At 48.6% G+C, this 12,243-nt stretch overlaps 1 protein-coding gene across 1 annotated transcript in view; it reads right to left on the minus strand.

Annotated features, from left to right (window-relative positions):
- The window catches only part of CDKL1 (cyclin dependent kinase like 1), an 18,083-nt gene that overhangs the window by 3,937 nt on the left and 1,903 nt on the right, over positions 1–12,243 (minus strand). The window contains exons 2-6 of the mRNA XM_009648615.1: positions 7,875–7,905; positions 7,676–7,797; positions 5,239–5,311; positions 2,840–2,930; positions 1,878–2,078 (exon numbers count right to left, since the gene is read on the minus strand). Of these exons, the coding sequence (XP_009646910.1) occupies positions 1,878–2,078; positions 2,840–2,930; positions 5,239–5,311; positions 7,676–7,797; positions 7,875–7,905 (518 nt within the window). The remainder of the gene's footprint in view (positions 1–1,877; positions 2,079–2,839; positions 2,931–5,238; positions 5,312–7,675; positions 7,798–7,874; positions 7,906–12,243) is intronic.

Below are 12,243 nucleotides of genomic sequence, written 5' to 3' on the forward strand. Positions count from 1 at the left end.
CCCGCCCTGGGCTCTGAGGGGGACCGGGCAGGAGCCACTGTTTGGTTTGGAGGTGGCCGCACTGCAGTGTGGGCACGCTGGAGGCCGAGCGGGGCTCTGCTGGCCTGCCCTCCACACTAATGCTGTGTTTCAGCATTTTCAAAGGAAAAGGGCTCCCAAGAGGCAGCCTGTCTGCATAAACAGTCGTGACATCTCTGACTGCTGGAAGGGGACAGGCTAACCACAAGTGTTCCAGCTTCATTAAAATTTAACTCATAGGGGGTGAAATTCTTTCTGTACGCTCCTGAGGACGTTGTATAAAAAAGAGCACCAACAGGAACATGCTGTAGCTTTTCCCCCACGCAGCTTCATGGCCCTTTTTTGAAGCTTAGAGCTGTTCAGAGCAAGCCAAATGTTAAAAATCAAATCCATAACACAAGAGCCAGCACAATAGCCAAACCGCCATAATTACACAGCTTTGATGAAGGAGCTGTTCTCTGTAAACACTGCCTCAGTCCATCACCTGGATCAAAAGGGAATTTCTTCTGGCTGAAACCCTATCATTAAAAATAAATTATAACTTACCTAACACTGGCATAAATGTATTCTGGAGGATGAAGCAATTGACGTTGAACTGTTTTTCTAGCTAAGGAGCTTATCTGTTTAAAGCCACTAGTCACCTTTATAGTTTCCTAAGCTGCCCAGTAAAAATTACAATTCTCAGTTTGTTCTAACAGATTTCAATTAAAAGGGGGGAGGGTTGTTCCTTTCCACTCAAGAAATCAGATGGTACACACCAACGTCAAATAGAATCAATGAGACTGGATTAATTTAAATGTTACATGGGTAACGGCTCTTTTATTTAACCTCTGTTCCAAATCCGGACTGGCTCCTAAAATTCCTTGGTGAATAAAAACAAAGAGGTGGAACAGTCAAACTTTGATGTTCACGCTCTCTTTCCCAAGCGCACAGCCATCAACAGGCACCTGCAATGTTTACGAGACCTCCAAAGCTGTGATGAACTAAATCCAACTATTCATTATCTAGAAGCAAGGACCAATAGCTGGTACGGCTCCAAAGCTGTGATGAACTAAATCCAACCATTATCTAGAAGCAAGGACCAATAGCTGGTACGAAGCCCTGAAAAACACCTGGATCTTTCAAACCTTTACACAAAACATGCCTGGTCCTTTCTGACACATTTTCCTATCATATTTTCCTATCTGTGTGGTGACAGCTGAAGATGTGGAAAGGACAGCGGCCAGAGGCAGGTGCTTCTGTGCCTCCTGTGGGGCTGGGCCTGTGCTCCCCACACCCCGGTAGTCACTGAGCCACTCCAAAGGACCAGGAGGGGCATCCAGTGGTCACCTAACACATCCCACATCTTTCTTAAACTGCCCAGCACCCAGCTTCCCAGAGGCCACCGCTGCTAAAAGGAGTGGAAGAATGGTTTCGGGCAGTTTGCAGGCAATGATCTTGCTTATGCAGCCCTGTCCACTGTGAGCCTTTTAGCCACGGCCTGGCGCTGCTGGCTTATACAAGCTGAAACCAATTCTACCCCCCAGATCTTTTTCTGAACAACAGTCACCACCGACGTGGATGCCAATTTCATTTTCCCAAATCCTGCCAGGACCTGAAGCAGCATCTGTTACTCCAACTACAAAATCTCCTAACGAGATGTGCGCGTGTAAGTCACGCCAGGAAAACCCAGCTCCCTTTCAAGGGCAGTAACACCTCAAATAAAGCCAGCACCTACAAAAGGGAGAGATCCGCTTGGTAAATTCACCTCCTGGCTAATCCCAATTCCCACCAGAGAGGAAATTCTTCCTGGGCAAGCTCTATCCTGCCAAAGGCATTGGGAAGACGGGGGCTCTGATGGGTGCAGAGGGGACACTTACCCAGGGTTCTGCGGATGAGGTACAGCTGGTCAACGTCAGACTTGCCAGGCCACAGGGGGACCCCGGATAGCAGCTCTGCAAAGACACAGCCTATCGCCCACACGTCCACGGGAGGGCCGTACTGGGTGTCTCCCACAAGTAATTCCGGAGAGCGGTACCACCTGGTAGCCACATAGTCTGTGTAATAATCGCTCGGACCAGCTAGGTTGGGGTCAGGAAGGAGAGAAACAAACAGGAATGTGGGATCAGGACAATGCAGACGAGCCACCATCAGTTCTTACACATGTTGGGGCACCTCCTGGGCAGGCAATAGCTACAGGAACAGGATGAGTCACTGGCCACTAGCAGAACCCAACTCGGGAAACACTTAAGATTTGCCAAAAATCCAGACCATATTTTTCTCCATATGGAAATATGCAGGGCTCCACAGCAGGGGCCTGCACCAGCCAGTGGTCAGTTCTCAAAGCCCACGTGATTTGTCTGAACAAGAGCTAAAAAAAACCCAAACCCAGATTAGGGGGTTTATTTACAATGGAAAATGTGAAGCCATTGTTTGCAGAGACAGCGCCTTCTGCCAGAGGGGGCTCCTCCTGCCAGGGAACTCCAGCTGTGTCTCCAGCATTGCGTAAGCAACGGCTGGGCAGCTCCGAGATGCCCAAGGCCGACTTCCATCTACCAGCGCCAGCACCACCAGCAGTTCAGCTGCACCAGCAGGGAGCTCAGATGGAGTTTGTTTAGAGGCACTTGGCATCCTGGCGTCTGGGCTAGCTCCCTTTAAGCTGGTTTGGGGATCAATACCCAGCCTTTAGCAGAGCTTCTCTGCAAAAACTTTACATAGGATGATTTACACATGCGTCAGACAAAGACAAGTGAGCCTGCACTGGTGTTCGAAAGCCTGATCCTACACTTCATTGGAGCTTTCACGTGTTAACAATCCCTCTAAGTAGCAAGTCAGCACTCACTCAGTATGCGAGCAAATCCAAAGTCACAAAGTTTGATGACAGAGTGCTTTGTTATCAGGATGTTTTCTGGCTTTACATCTCGGTGAATGCACTGAAAACAGAAAAAAACAAGGTTAGAAGCAAGTATATAACCTGGTCCTCAGATAAAGAACCTCTTAATTCAGCCATGCACCCCTTGCACATTGTGCCAGGCAATGACCCCTGCTGAAAAAGACGAAAGGATTTCTTAGAAGCGGCTAAAGCCACATCCTGCAGGGCAGGATAATTACCCCAACTATACCCCACCTTTGGGATGAGACACTGTGCAGGCTCCCAGCTTCAGCTCCATAGCTCTGTATCACTTGGACAGCACCAAGTCAGCTCCCCAGAACCAGCTGGGAATCTGCTAGCAGGAGGAGCAAGGTTTGCATCGCAAGGATTGTTGTTAACCCGTCCCTCTGCAAATGCAACTCACTTGATACAGCCGTGTGTAACACGCTCCTAATAAGGGACTCGGTTTTACGAATAGGTGGGGTGATCCTAATGAGAGGTGCAGGGGTCCTCTGGGATCAGTTCTTGGACAAAGACCATGAACTGTATTTGCTGATAATCTAGTAGACAAGCAAATGATTTTGCTGGCAAAGCTCACAGATGAGATGATAAAGGCTACGGCTTAGATGTGGGACTTTATCTATCCTTGTAGATGCCAGAGCACAGCTGGTATTCCCTCTACTCAGCACAGGTCAGACACATCCAGAGTTCTGTGTCCACCTTTGGGATCCTCAGTGGAAAGTAGATGTGGGCATACTGGAGTGACTCCAGCAAAGGGCCACTAAAATGGTCAAGGGATTGGGGTATCTGACATCCAAGGAGAGGATGAGGGAGCTGGGACCATCGTTCAACCTGGAGAAGAGGAGGCTCAAGGGGGTTCTTACCAATGTGATAAATACTTGATGGAAAGAAGTAAAGACAACTGACCCAGGCTCTCCTCAGTGGTGTCCACTGAAAGGACGAGAAGCAATGGGCGCAAGTTGAACACACAGGAAATTCCATTTAAATGTGAGCAATTTTTTTTTTTAATTTTTTTTTTACTGTGAGGGTGGCCAAACACCCAAATAAGGTTGCCCAGAGAGTCTGTGGAATCCTTAGAGATACTCAAACCCCGACTGGAAAAGTTTCTGAGCAGCCTGGTCTAGCTGACCCAGCTTGAGTGGGAGGGCTGGACTAGATGATCTCCAGAGGTCCCTTCCAACATCAGTGATTCTGTGATTCTTGAGAAGTCACCTTGCCTGCTGAAGGTTCACAACAATTGAATTTGGGCTTGGGGAAGAGTTTTAGCTGATCAAACTAGCACGGACCTTAATTTCTGCTGCCTATCTGTGAAAGGCGTGCTCTACTGCAGTCACCAGGGTCTATCTCACATTATCCTTCCTCTACCACCACCTCAGCACAAACACCTCAGACTTTTCCTAGCTAAGCCAGTGGTAAATTATTGTGTCTCCTCCCCAGGACTGAAATGCTGCTTGTTAAACCAGTGTCATGGAGTTCCAAAAAGGGCAGCTGCATAAAACCTCATTACCTGTGATCTACAGCAGGTAGGACTGCAGCATCTCATTGTTCCCTTGGCTTCGAAACTCCATTAAATCTTTCAGATTGAGTGGAGGAACAGAAAAAAAAAAAAAGAAAAACAACAAATCCTGGAAGCAGGACAGACCTATGGGCAAGTTCCTGTGGCTCAACTGGACATAATTCTCCCAAAGCAAAGACAAAACACCCATTGCAGCGCGATCTCCTGCCTGACTCTTAAATCTCAAATACTGGCAGATAAACAAAACCAAAGACAATTACAGCTAAGTTTGCCTAGAGAACTTCTCCAGAAGGCTCCTTTCCCTCCCTGCTTCTTAAAGCGTCCCCACTGCTTTCCACAAAATATCTGCCATGCACATTTCCCTCCAGAAAGCAGAGGAGGGCTTGTAAAACTGGTTTACTGTATCTAATTTTTGAAACCTTTTAACTGGTAACAGGATTCAATGCCTATGACTATCCACAGAGGGACTTCCTGGGAAATCAGTAGCAGTTTGCTCAGGTTTCAGCTGATTACATGTTAAGCCAGTTTTCTAAATGTCAGTTCTAACGCATGGCACAGGGAACATACAAAGATATATTCCTGTTCAGCCTGGAAGCTTGTCTAAGGTCATTAGTGCAAATCATTCCTTGACAGCAAACCCAAGGGACCCGTGTGATGGTAAATGCAACTGTTGTGGGTATACGCTAATATTTCAGATCTATGTTTCTTGTTGAAAACAGGAAATTTCATTTAACTTTGTCCCATGAAAGTTCAGTAATGGGGAAAATGGCAACAGAATCTTCTCCTCCAAAGCCACGTTACAGCAAGCGTTGGTGCTGTTTCGGGGACTTACATTGTGTTTATGGCAGAAGTTCACAGCTTGGAGGGTCTGCCAGGTTATGCTCTTCACTAGATGCTCCGGCACCCTGTTTTAAAAGAGCACATTTTTATTTTGGCCCTTAAAAAAAAACTTCACTATTACAGGAAAAAGGAAGAGGAGGCCTTTGAGTGCTAACATTGTACAGGGATCTCTGAGCAAAACCATCAGGGACCGAGTCAGAAAACCCAGAGAAAAAATACTACATGCATTTTCATGCTATAAATAAGTTACAAGAAATAAATAATAAACCCCAGTTTGCTGCTCTTCCACTGCAGACAACCAGTCACGCTGGGCTGCTGATGGCGGAGGCTGTTTGTAGCTCTTCCCATGTTTCAGAGCTGAGGCTGAGCTCTGCCTGCACCTCCCTTGCAGAAAGCAATGCTCTCCCGTGAGGTTACCCTTCAAGCATCACAGGAGCATCAAAGTGAACGTCAACACCATTTCCAAATCCAGTCAGTGCAACAAGATACAAGGATTTATGGCAGCTAAGAGCATGCCAGAATGTCTGGCACCAGTCAGTCACAGCCAGCATGAGGCCTGCCATCAGTGCATGCAAGTCCATGTCAAATCCCGTCTTGCGGCTGTGCTCAGTATCCACGCTTCCTGGCAATCCTCCTGGAACACCAGCAGGCGTTTCTACCTCTGCAGCCGCTCAGAGTTGGAGGTGGCGGAGTACCCATGGTATAGATGCATGCTCTGACTTGCAATGCTGTCATGTCATTGATTGTCCAGAATCAAGAGATGACCAAAATGCGATGGGGAAGGATGTTCCTACAAGAGTATAAAGCTCTACTTTGGTTTGCATCTCCCCTCCTTCCCTCCAATGGCTGGCAAACACTTCAGAGAAAGAAAACCTCTGTTAAAGATCCAGCCTCCTCTCCTCTCTTTCAGTTACTGTGCAACGGTTCTGAAACTTCCTTGGCTGTCTGTAATGGTCTTCAACAACCCCAGAAAAGGCAAAGGTGACAATCTTGGCACTTTCAAGCTCAAATTCAATTTTATTTCATGTGTTTAATGCTGAAAAGCTTCTGATTCATCATAAAGAAAAAAAAAGAAAAACCACCACCCCAAACTAAACCAGAACAATATGCAGGAAGCCTGGCTTTTTCTTTAAGGCACCTTCTGCTGTCAGCGCTGAAGGTCTTGTGCTGACCCCGCTGTTGCAATGCTAGAGTTTCCTTGCAGAAACATCCTAGAATGATGAGAGTGCTGCGCTGACAGCCTGACAAGGGGCTGAAGTTGGTCAAATGACCTGGAAACATGGTGCAAAGAGGCGTGTGCCCACCCATCTTAATCCTGACCACAAAAGACTTGACCATCTGCCATAGCAAAGATCAAAAAGCAAAGTATGCAACCAGGCATTACATGTCCATTCACACTGGAGTTGTTCCGATGAATAGAAAGCAAATGTGAAGTATTTTCTTCAAAGAGGGTTATCCATCCTCTCTTCAGTTTCCAGGTGAACAGGTTCAAACCGGGGTGAAAGCTGCTCACCAGCTCAGAAAGCCGTTTGCTATCAGCATGCTCCATTCTCCTTCTAGAGCTCCACATCGGGGAGAAAGAGAGTAACAGGCTCCTGTTTACTCAACCTCCAATTAGCCTCCTGCAGGCAATTCATTTAGCTCCAGGCCTGCAGAATGATTTATGAACTTCTGCTTAGCATTTCCACAGCACCGAGTCACTGTGTATAATTAGGGACAATGTATTTAGTGGGAGTGTCATTTATAATGTGTCAAAAGAACAAGCCCTGTCCTGGAGAATGTTCCTTCTGCCCATGTAGCTCACACTTTGTGCAAGCGCCTGTTTAAAGAAGGGGGTATCTGACCTGGGAGTTCACTGAGGCTGGGCAGAGAGGCACAAGCTCCTGCCAACCAACACATGCAGCATGGCTAGAAGTCCCTGGTCTGTCATACAGGTCATCAGTGGCATCACTACAGACTGTATATTTGGGTGCTCAATGACATTGACCCGGTGCCCACAGCCTGGGTCTTCACGGCCTCCCACAGTGAGATGCAACAGACCTGGGGAGCAGGAGGAGGGAGGGCTGCGTGCCCCCAGCTCGCCTGCCCATGTTACCCCAGCAGCCCTAACCTCTCTGCAGTGAGACACAAAATCCTCCCGAGCCACTGGGGTTTGCTGCTGCCAAACCAGCCAAAGATCACCCAAATGCTCAGGCTCAGCGCTCCAGTCTCCTTGGTGAGCAGCACTGTGCAGGAGCACACGCAGGCTCATACGCAATTCTTTTGGATGTCATTGCTAAACCACAGTAACAGAGCAAGTCCTGGGCACTGGGCTCAGAAACCTCTCCTGTAATTAATGAAATTCCTCTGAAAACTCTGCAGATCAGCAATGACACAGATACCCCCTGACTCCTTTGCTCAAAGCTCCCAGTGAGAGACAGGCCACTCACCCCCGGGGGTGCTTGTCCAGCTCATGGAGAACTGTGTGGTCGCAGTATTCGAAGACCAGATGCAGCTTCCGCTTCCTCCTGAACACTTCCAGCAGGTTCACCAGGTTGGGGTGTTTCAGTTGCTGTAACGCACAGAGGATGGACTGGTTAGTTACCGCACGGGGGAGCAGGGTAAAGGTGGGGAGAACAGTGCTTTTGCCCGCAAGGGTCTCAATTCCTTAAGCTGAAACCTTGTATACACGATGTGAAGAAGCAGCTCGGCTACAGCTCAGCCTGTGGCACAGTTATTTTAGGAACTGACCGTAGGCAACAAGTCAGCTTGGCTTCAGCAAGTACCTCTTAGAAAAGATGCTCATAGATAAAGAATTCATCACGGTGCCCACAGGTATTCTGGCAGTGCCTTTCACTGTATGTATCCAGCCTTTGACTGCACCACAGTGAAAAGCAGCTCTCCCCAGAGAACAGCTTGGGAAATCACACATGGTAAGAGCCTGTAGCAGGCAAACATGCGTTTAGGAGAAACCAAGACCTCCTCTGATAAGCCTAAGTAAAGCACGCAGTCTGAGCTTTACCAGCTTATTGTCAGAATCTGGACGGGTTAATTAGGAGAATTTTTATTGCTGCTTCTTCTTCCTCCCAATCTACTTCATGTGCTCATACCAGGGCTTCCTCTCCTCTCCCTCCTCTCAGACATGAGCTCCCCACATGTGAAGCCCAAGCACAGCAGGGTTATTCGAATGCACCTTGCAAGAGGTGAGGGTGGATGTTACTGGAGCTTCTCTTTTCCTATTCTTTTGCCCGTATTTTGGGGGAGGGCTGAGAGAGGGCTTGAACCGAGGGGCACAACAGAGTTCAGAACTGGAAGCAAAGAAAAGCCAGACCCAACTGGGGAATGTTTTGCTTGTCAAGATGACTCATGGCACCATCCCCTCTGCTTGCAGGGACCTGTATCCTCGAGGGCTTTGCCTGACCAAGGCTTTACAACAAACACATTTCTAAGCAAGGAGGCTGGAAAGGGCATTGCCTAGGAGTTATGCTAACCCCATCTTCTAATGTGCCTCTAAGCCACCTGGAAAAGCCTGCAGAGGAGAAGGAAGCAGAGAGTCTAGACTGGCAAGAACTGCCAAGGGCCTCAACTGAGGGCTGTAAAGCAAGAAGAAAGATAAATTGACACGAATAGATTGAGATCTCTGGAAAACCTCTGGCAGTGACAGGTTGGTTGTCCAAGTCAGCCTTCAGAAACAACTTCCACAGCAGCAGGCTGTGCCCAGGAGACAGTCTGTCCTGGCCATCCTCACGTGTGCGTGGAGCTGGGGTTTCTGGAGAGAGTGAGCTTGGGCTTGGAAGCACAAGGTCTAGCTGAGTTGGGGATGCTGTGAGGGGACACAGCTGTGCCACCAAGCTCTTGCACACACACGAGTGGGTTAACCCGCTTGTGCAAGGCCTGGAGAGGGTCCCCTGGGAGCAGCCTTGCCATGGCATCTCCCCGTCCCTCACTCACAGCCACGGTTGGGGCTCTCCGGGCAGTCAGGTTCACTGGACCAACGTCTCTTGTGCACACAGACGTGCACACAAAGCCACCATAAATCTGCCAGTGACCCTAACAACGTCCCAGCCTGGCAGCGTGGCGTTGCAGAGAGCAGTTTCTAAGGCTATCAGTGCTGCCGGCCGTTGGTTGCTGGCAGCACGGGGATGGGCTTCCCCTCCCTTCCTCCTGCGTGGGTGACAAGGCCGTGTGTCGCCTTCTGTGCACAGACCAGATGTCCTGCACGGGCTGTTCCCCAAGGTTATAAATGCTCCCGTGCTAAGATGATAGGGGGGATTTTCTCTTTTGTATACAAACACAGCCTCACATTGCATTTTTCTCTCATCTTTGCAATGTCAGAGCTAAGAACTGTGTCAGCCTCCACATGAAGGTTGGTTTCCCTTCTGGAAACAGCAGGCACCGGGTTTCTGCAGCCACGGGTGGGGTTTACACAGCGACTCACTCTGTTTTCATTATTTCCAGCCTTTCCTATGGAATCGGGATCACGCAGGGTGTTTCAAGACTCTGCATACCACCCCGCTCTCCCACCCCACCTCCCATGGCTCCTGGCCATATAAAGCCCTTTGTCTACACGGTATTTACTGTGCAGAATAGCAATTTATCAGGCCCTACATTTTATACTGATGAAACACAATCTCACTACATCTTCAACAAATACTTAGTTGTTGCCTAAGCCAGGAAATACCTCAACAAACAAACAAACAAACTGTTACTAATTACAGAGAAAAAGTTGAAAAGATAGCCAAGCAGGTCTGCACTTGTTAAAATCAACAGTGCCCCGGCACAGATCCTGCCCTGGCTAGCTGCAGTGGTGCTGGTGCTGGACCCTTAAGGATGATGCATTTACCGCCCACATTATTAGTGACTTCTGCAATGATTATTTTCCTTTTCAGAGCTTTAATATCATGTAAATCTTCATCCATCTCCAGCATTGTTTACTAAAACGATACAGCTACATGTCATCCATTTGCTTCAGATAGGAGAAAAACTTTGGCTGCTTCTCCCCAAAACCTAACTGAAAAATGGTTTTTTCCCTACGTGATGGCTCTTCTAGGGTGGCATCCAGGGTTATTCTGCCTCTTTCTGCAGAGAATCGGGCTTTCCTATTCCTCTGACAATAACATTTACACCACTTATTTATCTATAAATGCTCGATAAAAGACAAGCTGATAGCACAAAAGAGCTTCGGGGAAAGGAAACATCAGAAATATCACAACCTGCTGAGATGTTGCACTTAATTGCAAATCTGAAAGCCACCTGGTTCCCAGCAAGCAAATTAAGGTAACTCCATGGAAAGGAACACTGAGCGCAGTGAGCATTGACGGCTGCTACACAAACACCAACGGGCAGCGAAGTCTGGGGACGACGTCACGCAGAAATCAGAGACCAAGGGACTATGAATTCGGGGAAAGAAGTTTTAAATAAAATGGAACATCTTTCTCTGTGGATTTCGGTAGGGTTTTGTAACTCCCAAGTCCTAAACCACTGTCTGTCTACAAGAATGCATTGCGCCTAGTCTGAATGGCTCATTTCTTGTAAAAAGGAGTCCTACTGGGAGTCATTATTTTAAAATTTATAATAAGCCAATATGTAGTTAATATGGTTCTTTAATCAGTTCAGTGTTTTAAAGCTATGGCTCTGCTGCACGGAAAAGAGAAAGCTGAAGATGGGGAGATGATGGAGGTGTATAAAATTATGATTACCCTGGAGAAAGTGAAAAGGGAACAACTCTCTCCGCTTCTCGTAAGACGCAACGGAGGGTGCTGTATGCCATCACCCAGCAGCAAGTGTGTAACAAATAAAAGGAAATATTTTGTCACACAACACACTCCTAAAGTTGCGGCCCTCGCTGCCTCAGGATACTATGGAGACCAAATGAATACAGTGGTTCAGAAAGAGATGGGACAGACTCCCAACAGCCTATGGGTCTCTGCTAAGCATGAAGCAATGGGCACAACCTGGCTCTAGAAACTTTGCCCACAAGCTGGGTGCCTGAAAGGAAACCTCTCCTTCTTTCTCCTGGGTTTCTCCTCATTTCTGCATGTTTGATGGACCTGGGTTGTGACTCACTGCAAATGTTCCTGTGCATTTATTTCACTGGGAAGATAAACAGAGAGGCTGAATGAATGACCCCGTGTGAGGATGAGCTCTCACGCAGAAGTCAAGGAAGGATCAGCAAAGGCAAAGTGCTGCCACGCTTCACAGGTGCCAGTTCTGCAATCGCTTCCCCATGTGAATACCACTGAGCCTATATAGCCCCCTGCACTCAATACATGGCTCGATCCCACCTGCACATCACGCTCCAGCGCTGCGGATCCCCCACAATCAGGGGCTCAGGAAGGGCGTTTGAAGGAGGAGCCAGGGCAGATTACAAAGCAGGGACCTAGGAGAGCTGTGTCCCATGGCTGTCCCCCACCTCGTGCTATCTAGGATCGCTTTTGGCTCACGTGCTTTACACCAGCTCCAATGGTCCTTGTCTCCGCGGGGAATCTCCTGGACGCTGCTGCCAGCCTGTTACAGACGGTGCCGACCGTGCACTAAGGGCAGAGCTGTGCCTGCATCGGCCAGGACATCGCTGACTCCCCAGGGGGACAGAGGCTGGATCAATCCCTTTCTAAAGGGCACCGTGATGACTTGGTTGATGCTCCTCCACTCACCACCCACGCAGAAGAAATCTGCAGGCACCCTGCAGCTTGCTCTCTGCCAGGTCCCAGCTCCCACCTACACCACCCCTCTTTCATGTGTGGCAGCCTGGGCTGTGAGGGATCACCTCCGTCCCAAGGCCTGTCCATCCCTGGCCAAAGGGCTCGGACTTTCACCAGCTTTCTCCCAGAAAAACCTTGACTTGGGCACTTCACATACCACTGCCTCCTGCCCCATCTCCTCGCTTCTGCCCTCACGATGCCTCACCTCACCACAACGTCCCATCTTACCACAACACCCCATCTCCTCATGGCTCCCCCCCCACCCCATCTCCTCATGGCTCCCCATCTCCTCATGGCTCCCCCCCCACCCCATCTCC

The sequence above is a fragment of the Egretta garzetta genome, unplaced genomic scaffold (genome assembly GCF_000687185.1).
Source record: "Egretta garzetta isolate BGI_Z169 unplaced genomic scaffold, ASM68718v1 scaffold21, whole genome shotgun sequence".
In the NCBI taxonomy this organism is placed as follows: domain Eukaryota; kingdom Metazoa; phylum Chordata; class Aves; order Pelecaniformes; family Ardeidae; genus Egretta; species Egretta garzetta.